General features: G+C 27.2%; 1 protein-coding gene across 2 annotated transcripts; it reads left to right on the top strand.

Moving 5' to 3' along the window:
• The first annotated feature begins 832 nt into the window (after positions 1 to 832).
• On the top strand, positions 833 to 18,297 carry LOC117179691 (sec1 family domain-containing protein 2-like). 2 transcript variants are annotated; one of them, XM_033371716.1, is made up of 11 exons: positions 833 to 1,066; positions 3,829 to 4,048; positions 4,707 to 4,949; positions 7,385 to 7,660; positions 8,624 to 8,803; positions 11,497 to 11,757; positions 14,141 to 14,269; positions 14,371 to 14,602; positions 14,666 to 14,774; positions 14,849 to 14,995; positions 17,763 to 18,297. In XM_033371716.1, exons 2-11 carry the CDS (start codon positions 3,851 to 3,853, stop codon positions 17,983 to 17,985), a joined length of 1,998 nt encoding a protein of 665 aa, XP_033227607.1. In that variant the 5' UTR covers positions 833 to 1,066; positions 3,829 to 3,850; the 3' UTR covers positions 17,986 to 18,297. The 2 variants fall into 2 exon arrangements, with proteins under 2 accessions (XP_033227607.1, XP_033227606.1); XM_033371715.1 differs by lacking the exon at positions 833 to 1,066 and adding an exon at positions 1,766 to 1,814.
• The last annotated feature ends 4,834 nt before the right edge of the window (positions 18,298 to 23,131 follow it).

The raw sequence follows: 23,131 nt of genomic DNA, 5'->3' as shown, positions 1-23,131 counted from the left end.
GAAATATTTTCCAATGTTTTGTCATCTTTTTAAATAATCTTTTAAAATTAATTTAACAACATAAAAAATCTTTTTAATCTTTCCTAGCCACATGCATTTTTTTTATTTTCGTATAACTTTAAAAAATTCCTTAAAATCTTCACAAGTTTCAATTATTTTTTAATCCTTAAAAAACTTTGGAATATCTCTTAAACTTATTCAAATTTTTCCTCGAATTATGTTATATTGCAAGATTTTGCTTTAAAATTTTTTACACTCTTTTTAGCAATTTTCGGATAAAATTAAAAATGTTTTGTAATCTTTTTAAATTTTCTCTTAGAACTCATCACAAAACAATCATTTAAAATTATCCCATGAATCTTAATATTTTTTCGTTCTCTCCTTTTTCCACAAATTTTAAAATCTTCAAAACATAAAAAAACTAAACCACTTAAAATTTTCCCAGAAATCTTGGAAAACTGTTATCTCTTCAAATATTGCATAATTGTTAAAACGCTTCGAATTCTTTTTTTGAATTAAAAAAAAAAGTTTTTGTCAGAAATTTCACTTTTCTTAACTCTTTGAAATTCCCATATATTGTTAAACAATCATTTAGAATTTTCTCTTCTGTCAGTAATGCTTAGAAACATTTAGAATTACATTATGACGAAGTAAAATTAATATAATAATAATAAATAAATGTAATAATAATTTATTTATTTCTGTAAAACTATATCAATATTTGAAAATATGAAAAATGAATGAAAATTATTTTTCTGTTAAAAGCTAGCCTGTGATTGGTCTTTTAGTCATTTTCATTTAGTTCATTGGTCGAAAGGAAAATAAATGTTCTTAGGCATTTTTTAATCAAATATACAATATTTTTACTGTAATTTTTAATAGAAATACATTATTTTAGTTTTCATATAGACATAAAATTAATAGCGGCAGGCACTAATCTCGACGTGATTGTAGATATTGTTATTGGAATGTCGTTCTCTGTAGTATTAACCCGACCGTGTTTACAGATAATAACATAACCTTAAATTTTCACGATTTTGACGTGTCACATTTACTTTACGTTTTGGTAAATATTAATATTTAATATGGATTTGAAAAAAATGTAAAAAAGATAAGAATAAATACAGTGTTTAATTAACAGAGTATTTATTTTTACTTTTTTTTTAGACTAACATAATAATAGACTTCACACTTTTGTGTTGGTCATTTTTTAACATTTTTTAATAAATTCCTCTTTTCTCCTGTTTTCAAGAAACTTCCCTTTTTTCTCGCATTTCTGAATCTATCTATTTTGGTTAAAATTCTACTATTTGGTTCAGCATTTGATTACTTTGTTTAAAATTAAACTGTTTTGTTGAAAAGTCATCTTTTTTAGTCGAAAACTCAACTGTTTTTAATGGAAAATTCGTTATTTTTATTAAAATTTCATCTTTATTGGTTGAAATGTCTTCTTTTTGGTCCGAAATTCATTTTTTTTTGGTTAAAAATAAACTGTTTTATTAAAAACCTTGTCTTCTCAAAAAATGTGTCTGGCCACGTAATTTAACAACTTGCTTGACAATGCAACTGTTTTTGGTTGAACTTTATTCTTTTTCGTTAGAAATTTCGACCATCTGGTTAAAAATTGAACTATTTGGCTAATAAAAGGCAACTATTTTGTTGATAATGGAATTTTTGTGGTTAAAAATTCAACTATGTTGATATACAGTCATCTTTATTGGTCGAAAATTTACCTGTTTTGTTGAAGATTCGTCTTTTTTGATAGAAAAATCATCGTTTTTGGTAGAAATGTTATCTTCTCATCTTTCTTGTTGGTAAGTGAACTTTTTTGTTGTAAATTCAGCTATATTTCTCAAAAATTCACCTTTGAAATTAAAAATCTAACTTTCGTTGAAAATACAACTTTTGGTTAAAGTTTAATCTTTTTTGTTTCTGGGTTGAAAATAAACTTTTTTGTTGAAAATTTATCTGTTTGGGCTTAAAAAATCACAATTATATTGTTGGCTAAAAATTATTACTCGGTTGAAAATTAATTAATAATTATTTTGTTAAAAGATGAATATGAATATTAAATATTTTATTTAATATTCGACATTTTTAGTTGAAATATTAACTATTACATTTTTAAAAATATTCAATTACTTGGTTGAGAGATCAACTAATTTTTTTTCAATTATTTTTCTTGGTTGAAAAATTATAATTTCAGTTAAAAATTTGTAGCTTAGGTTGAAAATTGACTTGTTTGGTTTAAAAATCGTTTTTTGTCGAATATCTGTATATTTGGTTTGAAAATTTAACATTCTTCTAAAGAGATCTTCTTTTTTGCCTTAAAAATTAAACTATTTGATAGAAAACTCAAATATGTAGTTGAAAATTAACTTCCGCGTTAAAAATTTATATTTGGGGGTAGAAAATTCAATTTCAATTAAAAATATTTGTTTTTTTTTTAGTAAAAAAATTAATCTCTTTCGGTTGGGGATTCAGCTATTTTCTTGAACATTAGTCTTTTTGCTAGAAAACTAATCTTTCTCGGTTGAAAATTCATCTTTTGCTGAAAAAATTATCTTTCTGGGTTGAAAATAAACTTTTTTGATGAAAATTTATCTGTTTGGGCTTATGAGTTCAGAATTATATTGTTGGTTAAAAATTATTATTCGGTTGCAAAATTAATTATTTTTCTTGGTTGAAAAATGATAATTTTAGTTAAAATTTGTAGCTTTGGTTGAAAATGTACTTATTTGGTAAAAAATTTGGCAGAAAATTTAATTATTTTGGTTGAAAATTAAACTTTTTGGGTGAAAACAAAATTTTTGCTGGATAGTTTATAGATTTGGTTTGAAAATTTGACTTTCTTCTAAAAATTTATTTTTGTCTTAAAAATTAAACTATGTGATAGAAAATTCAAATATGTAGTTGAAAATTAACTTCCTTGATAAACATTTATATTTTGAGGTTGAAAATTCAATTTGAATAAAAAATGTTTTTTTTATCAGTCCAAAAATTAATCTCTTTTGGTTAGGGATTTCACTATTTTGTTGAACATTAGTCTTTTTGGTAGAAAACTAATCTTTCTTGGTTGAAAATAAGGTTTTTGGTTGAAAATTCATCTTTTGGTTGAGAATCCAAATATTTGGTTAAAGACTCGTGTTTTTTGGTTGAGAATTCTTTTTTTTTTGGTTGAAAACTAAACTACTAAATTTATCTATCTGGTCGAACATTGAACTACTTTGTTAAATATTTGTGAAGTTTGTTAAAAACTCGTCTGTTTTTGTGGAAAATTAATCTTCTTGTTTGAAAATTCATCTTTTTTAGTTGCGAATGTAGCGACTTGATAGAGAGTTTAACTACTTTTAACGGAAAATTTAACTTCCATTTTTAAAATTTAATGTATTTTGTTGAAAGTTCCTCTTTTTTCTATAAAAATAGATCGGCTTGTTTGAGAAGTAAACTACGTGGTTAAGAATTTATCTATTTTGTTGAAAATGCAATATATTTCGACTTGAAATCTTAGGAATTTAAAGCGTTTCAAATTGAATTCAATATGTTACCTGCATTTAATTTTATTAAAAAAAGGCATTCCTCTATTATTCCCATATTTTCGTGAAAAATCATCCGATTTCTCCCGGTTTAAGAAAATTTTGAGTTGTGGAGTCTGAAATAAATAAGAACAAAATAATAAAGCTAAAAATTAATAAACAAATATAAGATATTGCTTTATTTAAAGCCGGTTAATTGACAGTTATTATTAAAATTTGTTTGCAATAATATCTGTTATTAAATAATATGCGTAAACAAAATAATATATTTTAAGTTTTCTGTTTTGTGCAGAAACTAATATCGTAAAAAAAACATGGAGCAGGCCGAAAATTTAAATGATTTCGCTCATACTTGCTGGAAAGATGTTTTTTTGGAAATTCGTGATGCTGCAGTCTACATAGATCATGCAGCAGCTGAATGTCTTCATTGGTACACAGGCGATAAAGCACATTTGTCTTTAAAAAACGCAGGGGCGATTTCCGTTCACGAATTATCTTTATTTAATTTGCAGGTAGTTGAAAATATCCTTCTTCTCTTGCAGCATGTCTTAACCTTTAAAGGGCATACTGGGTCTTAAATACCCATTGACTGATTTGCGCTATAACAAAACGTATCAAATTCAAGAAAATGGAACATATAGCGCCAGATTAACAAATTACATGAAAACCTATTTTCCTATCTCATTATCACATAATTTTGATTTTGATAATTTTTATATGCAGTTTAAGATCAATAAAATCGTTTATTCACGCAAAGTACGGTGTTTCATTTTTCATTGAATTGAAGCTTTTATTATTTAGATTAAATACCTTTTTTAGAACGAACACTATAGTAAAATTTTAAGTAAAAATATCAAAAAATTAAAAAGTTATGAATTTTAGAGTGAAAGAAGTAATTTTTTTATTTTTTTCCAAAAAGGATTTTTCTAACTACTTTAAATTTCAAAAACTGTTATGAAACCTTTTTCTCCTTAAACTAGATAGATTAAACATCATTAATTGATTTTCTTGTAAAAAACTATCCAATACAGTCGGCACAGCACACGTTTTAATATCCTTGGGTATCTAACACCCAGTATGCTTTTTATGTAATTTTACGGAAGTGTGCCCTTTAAGGGTTAAATTTTTATTGTCAGGTACAGATACTGAATTTAATTTTGTATTTGACAGTATGTAAAAGCAAAAGGAACCAAAAAAGCAGTCGTTATTTCCACTTCTACGGAGTCGTCATTCTACAAACAGACCTTGAGAGTTATTTTGGAAAAAAACAGTTTTTCTAACTGTACCATAATATGTGCTGTGCACTCCAGTGTAATAAGTTACAAAACATTATTCCCCCTTGGAGATGAAATTAACCAAGATGAATCGAAGCAGCAGGCCTTTAGTTGGGTTGATGACAAATGCGAAACGCAGGTAATGTAAAAACAGCTAGATGAAAAAATAAGGTGCTAAAATATTTCAAATATATTTAAGAAACCAAATTCAAATTTTGAAATTTTGTATATTAAGTACATAAAGTAATTAAAGCCTCTTAATTCTTTGGAAAAATGTATGCCCCCGAATTATCAGATCTTATTTTTATTTTATTTTTTTTTTGTTTTTGAAATTTTCAAATAAAGATCCCCCTTTTTTGTTCCGTAATTTTTAACTCCATATCTAACGTTATTTCAACGAAAAAGATAATAATTTGAAATTATTTTAAATCTTTTGCAAAACTTTCATATATCTTATATATTATATATTTTATATACTTGAATTTTTCATAAATGATTTGAAATACTTTTTTATTTTATTTTAAAATTCATGTTTTGAAAATAAAAAATCAATTAAAATTTTCCCAGATAACTTAAGACATTTTTTTCTTCAAATACTTGAATTTTTTAAAAAGCTTTTTTCGAAATCTTCTAAAATCTATACTATGTTTTTTTAATTTTCCAGCAAATTTTATTTACAACTAAGAAGATTAATTTTTTACTAAAGAAAAGGAATTCTTAAGAAAATACATACATTTTTAACCAAGTAGTTGCATTTTCAACTATGAAGATTATTTTTTTTACCAAAAAATAAATTTTGTACAAAATACTTAAATGTTTAACCAAATAGTTGAATTTTTAACCAAAAAGATTCATTTTCTACCAAAAAAGACGAATTTTCAACAAACTACATAAATTTCCAACCAAATGGTTGAATTTCTACCAAAGTATTGAATTTTTAAGACAAAAAGAACGAATTTTATATGCAAAACGGTTGAAGTTTCAACAAAAAAGTTCATTTTCCATCAAATATTTAATTTTAAGTTTAAAAAAAAATGTTTTTTGACGCAAAAAAGAAATTTTAAATACAATTTATCAATTTCTTAACAAATGGTCAAATTTTTTACCAAACAATACGGACTTTTAACAAACTATATACATTTTTAATCAACTGGTTGAATTTCTAAACTAAAAAAATTAATTTTCAATAAATTATACGAATCTTGTAGGAAAAAGTTGATTTTTCTACCAAACCGTTGAATTTTCGAGACAAGGCGACGAATTTAATACGCAAAACAGTTGCATTTTCAAAAAAAATTATTTTCGATCAAATATTTAAATTTTAAGTTAAAAAAATTATTTTTTGGCCCAAAACAATTTCATCCAAGAAGATTCAGTTTCTCCCAAAAAAGACGCATTTTCAGCAAAATACACCAATTATCAAATAGTTGAATTTTCAAGAAAAAAAGTCGAATTTTATATTAAAAAAAGGGAAACCATCAATCCGGAAATATGAAATTTCAACAAAAACATTAATTTTCAACCGAATAGTTAAATTTTCACTCTAAAAAATTAATTTTTACCCCGAAAAAGTAGTTTCAAGAAATTAAAGTGAAGTTAAGAGATATTTCTTCAGAAGTTTAAATGAAATTAACAAATATCTTATACATTTTCGGAAACATTTGGAAGTTTTAAAATACTTGTAATTTTCACAAAACTTCTTAAAATCAGAAATTCCTAAACATACTTTTAACTGTCTCTAATTCTTCATAAAAATTCGAAAAATATTGCAAAATAAAAATAATTCTCTTAAATTTTCTATATTGTTTCTAGATTTTTAGAAATATTTAAATATATATATACATCTTTTTAAAAGTTCTTTAGGAAACATTTTTTTTAAATTATTAAATGTATAATTAAACATTTTCCTAGAAATCTTAAGAAATTTTCTTTGAAGCCTTTCAAACTTCTCAAAAAGCTTTGAATTTTTTTTTATAAATGTACTTCTTAAAACATTAAACCTTCTACCTATTAAAATTATTCGAATTAAAAAAATATATATTATAACATTTTTTTCAACATTATCCTTCAATCTTTTGTACTGTTTTTAAATCTTTCTAAATATTATTTTTAAATTAATTTTTCAAAAACAAAAAATCGGTTTAAATTTTCCCTGGAATGCTAAGAAATATTTCCTGAACTTACTTGAATTTCGTATAAATGTTTTAAAATATTTTGTAATTTTCTTTTAAAATTAATTTAAATTTTCCCATGAGTCTTAAGAATTTAATTTTTTTGAAACCTTTTATATTTTTTAAAAAGCTACTTTTTTCGAAATCTTCAAAAATCTATTCTATGTTTTTTTCTTATCCTCCCAAGATTCAAAGCATTCTCCATTCTTTTCAAAATTTCTACATAGTTTTTTTAAAATCCTGCATAATTAAAAACACTGTCTCAAAAGCTTTCAGATTCTTTTTCGACTTCTTGTGAAATTTTCAAAACTTAAAGCTAATCTTTTAGAAACATTGAGAAATCAACTTTATCATGAAATAAAATGACTCATTTGATTTCACAATTGAATATGTTTGGTAACAGATTGAAGGCACAACCCTGAGGATAATTTTCAGACCAATTTTTACTGCTACTCTGAATGAAAATATATTTGTCACTCCGCCTTTCGGCAATCTTATGCCTCCAATTGATGAAACATCTATTTTGGACAATGAAGTCAATATAAACTTTTTGGTTAGCTCAATGCACAGTCTCTTCACTAATTTAAAGTTTAAGGAGGATATTTACTCAGTGGGTAGACTCAGTGATATCGTATCCAATAAATTGGCAAATCTGCCAGCCGCGATCAATAGGCGAAGGGTAAGAATAATTCATTAGATACAATCTCTCACAAAAGTCCCGGGACGAATGAATATTTTCTCCGGTAAGATATCTTTCAGAGAGGTCAAGGTCATTCGACGAGAAATTCAATGGTGACCCTTATTGTGATCTTGACGTTGACATTCAAGATTTTTTCAAGGTCATAGTACATTGTAACCTTGAAGATCACTCTAAGATCATTTAAACTTGAACAAGGTCTGCGTATCTCTGGGTTAAAGTCGTATTGGACCTTTAACCTTGAGGTTTATCTTCAAGGTCATGCTTAAGGTCACTATTAAATACGTCTTGTTAAAGTTAGCAACTTTGTTCGTTACGAAAAAATTTGAAAAGCTTATATTACTAGAGGTAGGTACTCTCTGTTCAAGTTTAAATGACCGTCTGGTGACCTTCAAGGTTACAATGTGCCTATGTGCCGATATAAAAAAGGGTGTTGCCATTTAGAAAAAAAATTGGTCTTAAAAAAACCTTGAAGGTCATCGTCAAGGTCAAAATAAAAACCAACATTGAATTTCTTGTGAAAAGTTACTTCAAGAATTATCTTGAACTGCCTGAAAATTATATTACTTGCAGAAATATTCAGCCGTTACGGAACTTTTCTCACGGCCTTTATACCATACACTCAACTCCCGATATAAGACACCACGGTTTACGATATTTCTAGAACTTATGGCTTCCGCAGTTTCATAATGAGAGGAGCCGCGGGGCCGAAAGAGAGGACGTGCTCAGAAAAGCGTAACAAAAAGCTTCAGGGCCGCGTCCAAATTTAACAGATATGGTTCAGGCGGTCCTGCATCTTCACGTTTTGATTCCCCCAATTTAGGATCAAGGCCAAGGCAAGCCATGCCCGAAACCGGTCTTTTATATCGGGAGTTGAAAGTAGTTAAAATATTCCAATTGCGTATATTTTATTTTACTTATAATTACGTTCCACTTTGTTTGTAGCACATGCCTGAAGAAAGAAGTGTGTCTCTAATTTTCCTAGATAGATCCCTCGATTTATGTACAGCATGCACTTATAATACTGAATCTGTCTTGGGGAGGATTCTCTGTACTCTGCCTCATTTAAATCATCATGGCAATGACGTTGCTGTTAACATGTCTCCACTTTGTCCTGATGCAGAGGTAATATAATTAATATTATTCAGGATGTCTACTCACCTATTCAGGGATTTTTTTTAAGGTCAGGGAATTTTTTCGACGGTAATAAAAAGAAGTTGAATGGCGTGCTTACATTTTTTTAACGCTAATATATAAAATTTAACTGAAACTTTAGCTATTATATTTTTCGTTGAAAATTAATCTTTTTGCTTAAAAATTCAATACTGTGATTGATTTTCTTTTCTCTTGACTAAAAATTCAACTCTTGTGGAAAATTAATTTTTCTTGGTTGAAAATTAACTTTTTTGTTGAAAATGCACTTTTTCGGGGTTTAAAGTTGACTGTTTTCACAAGTTTTTCTTAGCTTGGAAACTCAGCTGTTTTGTCGAGAATTCTTTTTTTCTTTAGTTGAAAATTCTTTTTTTTTTTAATTCGATTTTTCTAGGAGGAAACTAATATTCTTGGTTTAAATATAATCGTTTTCGTTGAAAGTTCAACTATTAGATTTCAAGATTCATAATTTTATTTGAAAATTTGTATTTTTTATTTAAAATTTACCTTTTTTAGTTGAAGATTTATCATTTTCGTTGAAAGTTAATCATTTTGGTTGAAAATTTAACTATTCCTGTTCAAGATTAATAACTTTAATTGTAACTTCATCATTTTGCTTAAAAATTAAACTTTTATACTGAAAATTTGTTTTTTTAAACCAGAAATTACCTTTTCAATTTAAAACTTAACTTTTAGGTTGCAATTTGTTATTTTTTTAGTTGAAAATCTAACTGTTTGGTTAAAAATTAATATTTTTACTTAAAAATTTAAGAGTTTGGTTGATTTTTTTTTCTCTTGACTGAGAATTCTTTCTTATTTGAAAATTCAACTCTTGTGGAAAATTAATTTTTCTTGGTTGAAAATTAACTTTTTTGTTGAAAATACACCTTTTCGGGTTTTAAAGTTTACTGTTTTCTCAAGCTTTTCTTAGCTTGGAAACTCAGCTGTTTTGTCGAAATTTCTTCTTTTTTTGTTGTTGAAAATTCTTTTTTTTTTTAATCGATTTTTCTAGTAGGAAAGTAAACTTCTTGGTTTAAATATAATCGTTTTCGTTGAAAGTTCAACTATTACATTTCAAGATTCATAATTTTATTTGAAAATACGTCTTTTTGGTTTAAAATTCAACTTTTTTCGTTAAAGATTGATCATTTTAGTTGAAAATCAATCATTTTGATTGAAAATTTAAATATTCCAGTTCAACTCTAATAACTTTAGTTGTAAATTCAACATTTTGGAAAAAAATTGAACTATTTTGATGAAAATTCGTTTTTTTTCATCGAAAATTAACTTCTGAACTGAAAATTTAATGTGTAGGTTGCAATTTGATCTTTTTAAGTTGAAAATTTAACGGCTTGGTTGAAAATTCGTTTTTTAAATTAAAACGTTCAATTTTATGGTAGGAAATAAATCTTCTTGGTTGAAAATTTATCTTGTTAAAAATTTTACTTTTTAACTTGAAATTTAACTATTCCATTAATAAGTTCAAATGTTTGGTCGAAAATTTAATTCTTTTATTGAAAATTTGAATTTTTCGTAGGAAATTAATCTTCTTGTTCAAAAATTGAACTATTTCAGTTAAAGATTCATCATTCTTAGTTAAAAATTGAACTATTTTATTAAAAATTCATGTTTTTTGCTCAAGATTCATCTTTCTTGGCAGAAGAATAACCTTCTTGGTTGAAAATGAATCTTTTGGGTTAAAAATTCAACTATTCCAATTAAAGATTCATCTTTTTAGTTGAAAATTAATTTTTTTTGTTTTAAAATTCACCATTCCAGTTAAAGATTCATAATTTTAATTGAATTCAGCAATTTCGAACAAATTAAAATCATTTAATTAAACCAAAGGATTTATAAAAATATATTTTTCAATTTTTAAGAACTTAATATTATTTAAAAATCGATTTTTTTGGTAAATTTTGGTTTTATTAACACAATTCAAAGTTGTTGAAAGAAGATAAAAAGATTCCTTGATTCGAGACGAATCGATTGACCTATACTATTGGTAAATTTTATCAAAAATTAAGGAAGTTATAATCATTTATATTATTTGAAAAATCGATTTTCACAGTACAAATTTTCTTATTCACATAATTTTAAGTTGATACAAGAACAGAAAAAATTCCTTGATCCGAGAAAAATCGATTGACCTATAGTATTATTTCATAGTATTTTTCATTTTTAAAAATCCGTTTTAAACTGAAACTCTTTTTTCATTAACATAATTTAAAGTTGATGTAAGAATAGATAGGGCCTTTTATTTTATATTTCCAAATCACAGATAATTTTATAAACAAATTCGACTATTTGATTAAAAATTCCTTGCTTGAAATGTTAGGAATTTAAGGTTTTAAATTTTAGTTAATATAATGCCCACATTAATTTTACTTAAAAGGTTTAATTTCCTTATTTGCGTTAAAAAATTTCCTTATTAATTATAACAGGGGTATTAATTATGCCTCGAGTCTTATTTATTTATTCAATTATTCGATGGTGATAATATGTTTAAAAATATTTTGGATTATAATTTTGTCAAAGCTTTCTAAATTAAAAATATTAATTAAATTTCTAGAGACTTGTGCTATTATTTTTACACAGGATTTGAGTAAACAATCTGTTATTTAAATTTAGTTCAGTTTAGTCATACAATTTTTTTTTTCATTTAGGAATGTTTATCTTCCTTCATGGTGCCGGGTTGTCTAGCAACAAGTGACACAAATTTCTTCAATTTGTTACTCAACACGAAACAAAAAGATTTGCTCTTGGCATTTAACAAGACGTTAATTGAAATGAGCACAATACGCGAAAGCCCTGCGAAAGCAAAATTTGCCACGAGAGTCTCCGCACACAGTTTGGAAAAATTAATTCACAAGATCCGAGATTCGGAAAGTATCGAATCTTTAGCGCGTTCAAGTAAAACGCTCCAAGTAAATAAAAATAACTGACAAGAAGGGGTCACAAGATGTGGTTAAAAATCCATTATGTGCGTATTTTTTCACTTGATTCAATGGTAGAGTTCTTAAATGCCCAAAAATTTATGTTGGGCAAAAAGCGTTTAAAAATATGTTTAGCATTTAAGATCGAACAGAGCATTTATAGAGAATTTAAAGCATTTATTGTTTAAACAAATATATATCATAATTACTACATATATTTTTACAAAAACATTCTAGAGTAAAATAAACAGACGATTTTTTAAATTACAGAGTTGCTAGAAATCAGGTAATTCCAGAAATCAGGGAATGTCAGGGAAAACCTGATCGAGTTAGGGAATTTTCGAAAAACTAAAGTTGAAGTTATTTTATTATTATGGTTAAAAATCGCAACTATTTAGTGGCAATTCCATGTTTTTTTGTTGATTTCAACTATTTTTGATATAAAATTAAAATTCTTTTTAGTTAAAATATCAAATATCACTTTTTTCGTTGAGAATTTATCCTTTTTGGTTGAAAATTCAATTTTTTTGAAAATTCGAATGTGTGGGAGAATATTTGAGATTCTTGGTGAGACAATTTCTCTTTTTGGTGAACAAATTCATTTAAAAATTTAACACTTTGGATGAAAATTCATGTACTGTGTAAAAATTCATGTTATTAGAAAATACATGTTATTAGTTGAAAATGAGTTTATTCTTATTTAGAATTAATGTTTTTTAAACTGAAAATGTCAATGTTCCATTTTTTGTCGAAAATTGATCTTTTTTGATAGAAATTTAATCTTCTTGGTTGAAAATTATACTATTTTGTTTGATAATTTACTTTTATTTAATTAAAAATAAAGTTTTTTAGTGAAAATTTAATGTTCTTATTTTTATTTAAAAATAACTCTGTTTTAGGTGAAGATGTAATTATTTGTTGAAAATATGTCTTTTTTTATATAAGAGTACTCTCATTAGTTAAAACTTCATCTTTTTTATTAAAATTAATTTCTTTGATTGAAAATTTTACTATTTTTTGGAAATTAGTTTCTTTTTTAGTTGAGATTTTATTTTTGGTAGAAAATTTATCTTTTTAATTAAAACTCCATGTATTTGGTTAAAAATTAAATTTTTTTTAGTTGAAGATTTATCGTTTCAGCTAAAAATTCACATTAAGTATCCTTTTTTTATTGACAGTTTACCTTTTTGATAGAAATGTAATCTTTTTCGTTAAAAAATGATCTGCCTCGTGGAAAATGTAACTATTCTATTTTTTTGTTCAGAATTCATTTCATTCGCTGAAAAAAAGGGTTCAGTTAAAAATTCGTTTTTTTTACAGAAAATTCCTATTTTGGGTTAAAAATTCCTCTATTTGTTCAGAAATTCATATTTTTTGTTGAAAATTCATCACTATGATTAAAAATTAATTTTTTTGGCTGAAAACTCGTTTCTTTTTAGTTGAAAATTAATTCATGTAGCTAAGAGCTTGTTTTTTAGAAAATTATTTTTCTAACTGAAAATTGAATTATTCTAGTTTTGTTTTATAAATTTATCTTTTTTAGTTAAAAATTTATATATTTTGTTTGAACTGTATCTTTTTTGGTAGAAAATTTATTTTTTGTCTTTAAAATTCCTCTATTTGATCAGAAATTCATATTTTTGGTTGAAAATTCATCACTATGATTAAAAATTAATTTCTTTGACTGAAAATTCGTTTCTTTTTAGTTGAAAATTAATTTTTCTAACTGAAGATGTAACTATTCCATTTTTGCTTGAAAATTAATATTTTTAGTGGAAAATTAATTACTTTTGCTAAGAGCTTGTTTTTTTTAGATTATTTTTTGATTTGAAAATTGAATTATTCTACTTTTGGAATTGTTTTGCTAAGAATTATTTTTGTTTTTTTGTTTTTTTTTAACATTTATTTTACTCACATTCTATCTATTCAAATTTTGGTTGAAAATTGATATTTTCTAGATGAAAAGTCCTGTACTTTGTTGAAAATGAGTCTTTATTGGTAGAAAATTAATCTTTCGGGTTGTAAATCCAACTAACTATTTCGTTAAAAATTCATATTTATTACTTTGATTTCTTTTACCATTTAAATTAAGCCCCCTTTCCAATTTGTAGCGATACACCCCCCCCCCCCACATTTTAATAAAGTAATTATTATTAATAAAGATAGAAAATACGATTTTTAAAATCCTAATTCAAAATTAAAGGTCCATTGGACCAAAAGAAAAAATACAAACCTCATGGATTTTGATGTAATATCGCCCTATAAAGCCCGTATTAAATCGGGCGACGCATATCTCGCGACCTCTTTTTGTGACTACGCAGAGAAAAAGCTTCGTTCATGGTATAAATGTATAAGAATATCCTTTTACTTTTAGATAATTATCGCTGCTATTCAAGCCTTCAAATCGAATAAAACAGCTCAACTGGAATTATTAGTAAGTCTCGAAAAATTGGTGCTTCAAAACTTGGCGGTTAGTCGAGATGCTTCTAGCATAGTTGCTCAGGTAATTTTAATTTAATCGTATAAATATTATAAAATAATCTGAATTCGAGTTTTTTATTTCACCAGTATTTTTCTACAAATTATTACTTCAAACTGTTGCAGCTAAGCAATGTTATAAAATCTCGATCGACCAGAGGATTGGACATGGAAAATTTACTTGTCCTCTTAATTTACGTTTATTCTCTCGCTGGAACTGAAATTAGTTTTCCCATTCAGCAAGAAGAGCAGTTAAAAAAAGCTTTGGCGGAAGCTATTTTCGAAGATATTAAAAAGTGCAATGAAATGCCGGCCACCGAGGAAATATCTGTTTACCATCAAACTTTAATTCTTTTAGGTATAATTTTTAAATTTAACGTCGTTAAAATGATGATTTTTTAACTATATTTTCTTCATTCAGGTGTATCAGATGACAAAGAAACGAGAAAAGCTTCGCAGCAATTGGCAAGTCAGATTATGGCGTTGCTTCATGTGATATCAAGTCAACGACGAACTCTGCAAAATTACAAGTAATTTAGTTTCTTATTCTGAATTATTAAAATTCTTTAATTAGAAACTGATTGAGATTAATTTGTTTCACCAGGTCCATAATAAGTAAAACGAACTACTTGGAAATGGCGAGAAGTATTGGACTTGTCGAAAAACTAGTAACTGATTTAATTGACCCGAACAAGCCAGAAATTTACGACTTGCAATGCAAAACCTCTTCTTTGCTTTCGGCCGGTTTCAGGTAAGTTTAACAAACTATCTACAAAATGAGGACACTCAGAAACAAAGAACCGATTGGAAAATTTGAATCGTTCCGAAGCCTCAGTGAAGTTTTGCGAAAATTCAAATTTATTATATATGAAAAATAGCTTTTTTCATAGAAATTATTTTTAAAAAGTTTATCGTTCATTTGTAAAATAAATTAAAAGAGTAAGTCATTAAGTTTGAAGAGAAAAAATTTAATATTTTAAGTACGGTCAGTTTTTCTTGAATAGTTCTGAATTTCAAGAATATAACATCATTGTTTGCCGAAAGAACAATGCAAAGTACATGTTTTTAAAAGTGTTCTATTTTTTATAGCGAAAACTAAAACAAAGCAAATTTTTTCATTAAAAACCCTATTTTTTCAGAAAAATCGTCTTTTTTTAAATTCAACTGTTTTTTTATTAAAATGGTATCATTTGAAGTTTCTTCTCTTTGGTTGAAAATTTGTCTTATATTTTTTTTAAACTCATTTTTTTATTTGAAAAATTACATGATTTGTTGTAAATTCGTCCTTTTTGGTTGAAATATCAACTGTTACATTTTACTTTGTTGAAAATTCATTTCTTTGGTTTAAAATAAACTTTTTTCGTGAAAATTGTTTTTTTTTTCGTTAAAAATTAATTAAATGACAATTTAAATCTCTATTTTGTGTTAAAAATTCGTCTCTTTTAATTATAAAATGAATCATCTGGATGCAAATTCGTGTATTTCATTTAAAATACGTCTCTTTTGGTTGAAAATTAATCTTGCTGCTTAACAATTAATCTTTTTGATTGAAAAATCATATTTAGTTTGAAAGATGAACTAGTTTATGAAAATTCGTTTTTATTTTCTTGGAAATTGAGCTTTTTAGTTGAAAAATCAACTATGTGTTTTAAAATGTACTGTTTTTAGAAAATTAATCTTCTTATTTGTAAATTCATTTATTTGGCTAAAAATTTATGTGTATCGTTATAAATTTAACTACTTTTAAAAAATATTTTTTGTCGTCAAAAATCAATTTTTTAGTTGAAAATTCGACTTTTTGGTTGATTTCAATGACTTTTAATTTAAAATATTTTTTGGTTAAAATATCAACTATTCCATTTTACTTTGTTTTTTGAAGATTCATTTCTTTCGTTTAAAATAAACTGTTTTCGTGAAAATTGCTTTTTTTTCGTTAATAATTGATTAATTGACAATTTAACCGTCTATTTTTTGTTAAAAATTCGCCTCTTTTAGTATAAAAATGAACTATTTGGATACAAATTCATGTATTTTATTTTAAATACGTCTTTTTTGGTTCACAATTATTATTACTGCTTAATATTTAATCTTTTTGGTTCTAAAATCATATTTAGGTTGAAAGCTTAAGTAGTTTATGAAAATTCGTTTTTCTTTTCTTAAAAATTGAGCGTTTCAGTTGAAAAATCAACTATGGGTTTTAAAATGTACTGTTTTCAAACAAATCAATCTTCTTATTCGTAAATTCATTTAAACTATTTCTTAGTTGCAAATTCATTTCTTTCAGTGAAAATTTAAATGATGATTTTTTTTATAATATAACTTTTTAGTTTGTTCAAAAAAATGTTTGAACTTAAAAATTAAGTATTTAATTCAAAAGTTCGTCTTTTTTTCGTTCAAATGTTTTTGATCTAGTATTATTATATTTAAAATATTGTTTGGGTGGAATATCAACTATTAATTTTTTGTTGAAAATTCATCTTCTTTGGTTCCAAGTTAAAAAGTAATTTTTTGGTTCAAGATTCATTACTTTAGTTGAAAATTAATCTCTACGGCTGAAACTTTCGTTTTTTTGTTGGAAAATAATTTTTTTAACAGAAAATTTAACTTTTCCATTGTTGGTTGAAACTGTTTTCTTTTTCAGTTGAAAATTCCATTTTTTTGCAAATTGAATTATATTGTTAAAAATTCAATTCTTTATCTGAAAATTTGACTATTCTATTTTTGGTTGAAAATGTATTTATTTTTATTTGCAAATTTGTTTAAAAATACTTTTTCTTTTAGTAACAAATTTAGCTTCTTTAGTTAGCGCTTCATATATTCATTTGGAAATTTATGTATTTTGTTGAAAATTTATCTATCTATCTACCAGGAACAAAGAATCGATTGAATGCATATTATTTAAATCGGAGAGCTTAAAATCACACGAACTGCGGTCTATCAGTTGGGGTTGTTGCATACATTTTAGATAATATATTTTTTAAATGCTGCGTAAAATTCTAAAAACTGTAGTAAATTTATCATTTTTTATGAATACTTCACTTATGAGAAAAAAAAATATTTAAAAAAAATATCGAAAACCCCTCTTCAAAAAACTCTGTGAAATTGAAACGTTACATCCTGCGAACCGCTGAACCAATAAGAATAATGCTATGCAGTGACTCAATTGACTAACGAAGTATCTAGAGCGGGTGAGAAGTAATTATATTCAATTTTTAGTGCTCTTTTAATTTCAACAGGAAGCAAATATATTTGAAAATATTCAACAGTCCCATTGGTAGTAGCCGATTTGAATTAATTAAATTAGCGTGAATCGGCATATTTAAAATCTCTGATTCAAACCATTTCCATTTAATCGATTCTTTTGCCCTAGGGAGATCCGATTCAATCGTGTCATTTCTATTCAGAAAACGATCAATCAATCGTTTCTTTTTTTCCTGGGTTACATGTTTTAAATTTAAAAATGCAGAAAATGTCGGTTTTTTATACATAAATCATTACAACAGAACATTTTCTTGTAGTCTTTTAACGAAGGGCAGACCGAAACACCCTTCGGACAATCCGTGGGTAATTATCTATATCCTTGGAGGAATAACAGCAGAAGAAGCAAGAATCGTGGAGGAGAAAATTTCTTCAACAAGATCAAATTGTCCTAAAATTACGCTGGCAGGTTCTAGATTATTGAATCCACTAGATGTGTTGGATAAGGTTCTCTTAAGCAACATAAACACAGATTTAAATTAAAAAGATACCTTTATTTTAATTACTATATTTATTTAACTTGTTTGGGAGAAAATATAAATCTAGATTCAGTACCTCACTAACGAAAGTTACAAGAACTAAGAGAATGGCATTGGTTAAAAAGAGACAGACATCACTACTTACTTTTTTAACCAATGACATTTTTTTAGTTCTTGGAACGTATTATAGATTCGCTAGTGAGGTAGCGCGTCTGTTTCGGTGTAAATGAGGGAATATAAGGAATTGAACCGCACTTAGCAAAGATGTATGATATTTAAATATTAAACACCTTTTTTCATATTTAACTAGAGTAAATTACGTGATGTTTTTTTTTTATGAGAACATTCAAAAAAGAGATGAGAAAAGTCCCTCAGCTCAGCGCTGAAGTCACAATCAGCTGATAGGTTCCATTCCATTCTTCGGAAATAAACAAAACAGCCCTAAGCGGCTGGTACGTAGCTCAGAATTCGTTCCCAGGTCAAGCGCATATCAAACGAAATCCCCAAGTACATCAGAGTTGATTGACAAACAAGTTTCCTCCGACTTCTAGGGTAATCTCCTCCAAAGCCACCTGTGATCTTAAAAAGACACATGGTTGAGATTTAGGAAGGGAGATAGAGACCCAGCTCACCCAGCGATAGAATTAATGCCCCCAAATGGGTGACAAAACTCCTTCCTAAGGGACCCCAATATTACACTCCCGCGGGGCACCTAGCTCAGGAAAGAATAGTCTTCTTCTATTGACGAGAAACGAGATTAAATTAATCACTCTAGCTACAACCCGCTAACTCTTCAAAATTTTGGATCGACTCCAGGGAGGACCGAATTGAACGCCAGGGTAGGCGCATCATCTCCCAAGCCCCGCGTAATCTTGGTGAAGATCGTAGACACAGTTCAGGGCAGATCTAACTATCTTCAGTCCGTATTGGAACCACGTAATCAACTCCATCCCAGCCTTCGCCGAAACATTCATTCAAATAGTTTGCAACTAGAGAGATGGTTCAAAACCTGAGGATAATGACGACAAACGTATCGACCCATACCTCCAGGAAGATAGAGCGAATATTCTGGTTAACAGAGTTTCCATTAAGTCCAGGAGACGTAGAGCCTTACAGAACTTCATAGCTGTTCTGAATTCAGCCCTCGTAAACGTACGGTTCATTGATTCATTCTCATCCACCTCTGCTATAACAGGAACCTCGACGGGAACAATATTAGGAGTCATTAGAGCCTCTTGCACATCTAGGGTTGCCAACACTCAGGGTTTCGCCCCGGGACTCCGAGTTTTACGAAAAATCTCCGGGTCGAAAGTTCAGTCTACTATTCCAACCATTTCTTATCACTCTTTCGTTACCTCCCCCCCTCCCATTATCGCCATAATTTGCTCTCACGCTGACACTGAATCTCTGACAGTATTAGCAGGGTATAGCGCGACATGCGCTCTTCTTGAAGGGCGTAAGGTTCGTGCATGTGCAAACTTTTTTCAATATAATTACTTTTTCATTTCGAACCTTCTGCCAAATCGTTTAACTAATTCGAATAATATTGTAACTATTTTTTTTTATGTTGAAAGAAATAAAAAAAATTACTTCAATTTACATCATATGAAGTTATCACGTCTGCTGGGTGTCCTACGGCGGCTCACGTCTTTTTTTAGTTTAATTCATTTCGCGATAAATTTAAAATAACACATAACTAAAAAGCATCTTTCCTCTTTCGGAGAATAAATTCAATAATCGTTAATGCGTTATATTTTATTTAAAAATTTGCTATAATCATAATTTTTATAAGATCCAAAGCAGAGTTCTGCCACAACTTCCCACTGTTTTGATTGGCTACGATTAAACCGGAACTAGAAGTGATGAAAAGCGCTCGATTCTTGAACCAAATTTTACAATAAATGTACAATTTTTAAGAATAAAATGAGGAAGAAGATAACATAATATATAAACATGTCAAAACTTTATGAAATATATGAAAATAGAAATATTGAAAAAAAAACTTCAATTTTGTGTTTAAAAGTTAACTTTGTAAGTTGAAAATTCAGGTATTTTCATTAAAATACATCTCTTTTAGAAGAAAAATAATCTTGTTAGAAAAATTTAACTATTTTGTTTATTTTTTTTTTTGGCTTGATAAATAATCTTTTCAATTGAAAATTTGCAAGGAAGGTCTGCAAAAATTCGTATTTTTGTACACGATTGGAACCCAAAATATATCTTTTTTATCATTCTTGTATTTTGTTAAATTTAGTGTTTTTTGGTAGAAAATTCTTCTTCTTGGTTACAATATTTTGTTAAAAACTCGTTCTTTGTTTGGTTGAAGTTATTATTTAAATGTTAATTTGATTATTCTACAGTGATCTTTTATAGTTAAAAGTTACATTATTTGGTTAAAAATTAATGTATTTTGTCCAAGCTTAATTTTGGTGACAAAAGATTAAGGTTCGTAGTTGAAAATTCGTTTTTTTTTTTTGGGTGAAAGGTACATCATTACAAACATTTTTAACTGAATTACAAACATTTTTTTAACTGAATGTTTAACTATTTTATGTTTGATTCAAATTTTACATTTTAAAATTACTATTTTGTTGAAAATTCATGTACGTATTTAGTGGAAAATGCGTTTTTTTGTGAGACATTAATATTCTTGATTAAAAATTTATTTCTTTGATTGAAAATTCAACTATTTCCTGGAAAATTCATTCTTTGGATAAAAATTATTTTTTGCTTGTTTGTTAAAAACTGAACTATTTTGTTGGGAATTCTTTGTTTAAAAATAATTTCCATAACTAAAAATTAACATGTTCCATTTTTGGTTAAATATGAATCTTTTTTAGTTGAAAATTCAACTATTTAGTTAAAAATTTCCGCATTCTGTAGAAAATTAATGTTTATGGTTGAAACTTAATCTTTTTGCTTGAAAATTCGTCTTTTTTTGGTAGAAAATGAATCATCTTTATGCATACCCAGTATTCGAGATAGCAGACGATAAGTAACTGTTTTCTGAACACGTAGTGATTGTGAAATTGGAATCCCACCCCTGCGTTATCAATGTCACTTCCTAACCGTGGGTGGGTGACGCTCTCACGAACAAGGATATTTTCCGTTTCCCCACTTGGCAATAGGAACATTACCGTAAGTTGTATGCACATTGCAGGAAGATCTTAAATTTTCGTGCGCAGGTGCGCAGTTGTCCTCTTCCTATACATGGAAAAGTGTGCGAGTGAGAGTATCGACTACTCTATTGATATAGCCTATCTGCCTGTTATTTATGATCAAATTCTTATTTCAATTTCAGCCTCTCTGATTATTATTTATGATCGTATTTTGATTTCAATTTCGGAAAGGACACTTTAAAGCCTTTAAAACATTTAAACCAGCTACCTCGACCTACGGAGTGCCTGCGTGCCTGCAGAAAATTTCTCAGAGCTTCTCAGAGCCTTGAGAATCTTTAGCATATACTCTGAGATTTCTATCGTTAGGGCGCTTCATTATAATATCACATTATTTGCAATTATCCGTGCTGATTAAATTGTACACATGCTTATAAATACATAATTTACCAATTTCAACACTGAGTCACCCCATAATAACTTTTAATGAAATTATAATATTTTTTATATTTACGCGTTTCGAAAAACTTTAAACTTTTCAATCAAGTTATATTACTTTCATTATTTCTTTATCATATTACAAATTTAAAATATACTTATCTATACTTTTCCTTCTCAAAATCTGTTCACACATTTTTCAAACAAGCCCTTCCAGAAATAATCAATTGAGATCGATAAGAAACAATATAACTAAGATCTTAATCGTTCCGAATCATGTTTCTTAATTGTGCCAAAACGGTTGTCAACGATTGAGCATTTTGCATTTCTAAATGTTTCCAATCGATTACTTGGAATTTGCCATGTGATGACCGCACTTTTGTCTGGCGGGAATTATTTAAAGACAGTTATTTACTTTTTCGGCATAATATAAATTTGAAACAGTATATATTATGAAACAAAGTAAATAAACATTTTGTAAATAATTCTTACCAGATGAAAGTGGTGCTGCGAAGAAAATGTGCTAATAGTATTTTATGTTAAAAATATAAAATCAGATACACGATAAAAATAAAAAAGTTGATTTTGTAACAATGAAGCAAAATTGTTATTTTTTATTATGCGTTCTTGGATTGTTCATTTTAGAGAACATTTTTATGAATGGTTATAAGTTTTAGAATCGGTTAAGATTAAAAAAAAAAAGTAAGCGATTAATTTAGAAACGTGAAACTTCAGAAGAGCGATTAAAGTATTATTTTATTATTAAAAAATTTCAAGATGTTATTAAATGAATAAAATCAAACAATTAAAAATTAATATTAAAGGTAAAATATCTTTTTGTCAGAAAGAGGTCTCAATTTTTAATTATTCGCAATTATTAACACATAAATTCATATTATAATAAAAAAAGTGTTTATGAATTCAACTTTATAAATTTTTAGTTTATTGAAATACAAGTACTCAAAATGATGGACAAAATTCTTTCTAAATTGAACAGTGAATTTTCATCAATGTCGGTGATATTATATTCGGTAATCCTTAAATTATGACTTCCCCTTTACCACTATTGATTTACGTAAAACCAACTTTTTCTATTATTCGCTAGGTAGCCACTAAAATCGAAGAAAAAATCTGGAATAATTTCCTGGTTACAAAAATTGTACACCAGCGATTTCGAGTTCAAACGTTCATTAATATAAGTAGAAATGACAAGCCTTGTAGACACTTTTTTATAAATAAAGCCTTTGAAATTGTACAATATGGATTCAGAAGCCTTTAACTTTGTTTAATTTAAAATAGCGTTGTTTCGCGATTTTAGATAAAATAATTTTTTGATACATAATTTTAATCTGAATCGAAGGTGCGTTATAATTTTTTTTCTTTTGTGTCGTTCAGCAGAAAAAAATTATTAAAAATCGAGGGCGGTAAAACACTTATTCAAATTGATGTCACGTGCTTGTCACGTGACTCAGAGGTTCTCATAATTACACAGGCCAACAATTCTCAGAACCAGAGACCAGACCTACTATACCCGAAGGTTTTTGCTGCGCTGAATTCGAATCTGACCTCAGAAAAATTCCATCACCCTCAGTTTTC

This window comes from Belonocnema kinseyi, chromosome 9 (genome assembly GCF_010883055.1).
Source record: "Belonocnema kinseyi isolate 2016_QV_RU_SX_M_011 chromosome 9, B_treatae_v1, whole genome shotgun sequence".
Classification (NCBI taxonomy): Eukaryota; Metazoa; Arthropoda; class Insecta; order Hymenoptera; family Cynipidae; genus Belonocnema; species Belonocnema kinseyi.
Note: the sequence above shows the minus strand (reverse complement) of the source record. Positions and strands in the feature narration are given on the sequence as shown.

Bases quoted from the DNA above. Each gene is read 5' to 3' on its own strand.
- LOC117179691 (XM_033371716.1), top strand. From the start codon at position 3,851: ATGGAGCAGGCCGAAAATTTAAATGATTTCGCTCATACTTGCTGGAAA. The intron at 7,661-8,623 runs GTAAGAATAATT...CTTTGTTTGTAG, and splicing joins CCGCGATCAATAGGCGAAGG to CACATGCCTGAAGAAAGAAG. The intron at 14,775-14,848 runs GTAATTTAGTTT...TTGTTTCACCAG, and splicing joins CGAACTCTGCAAAATTACAA to GTCCATAATAAGTAAAACGA.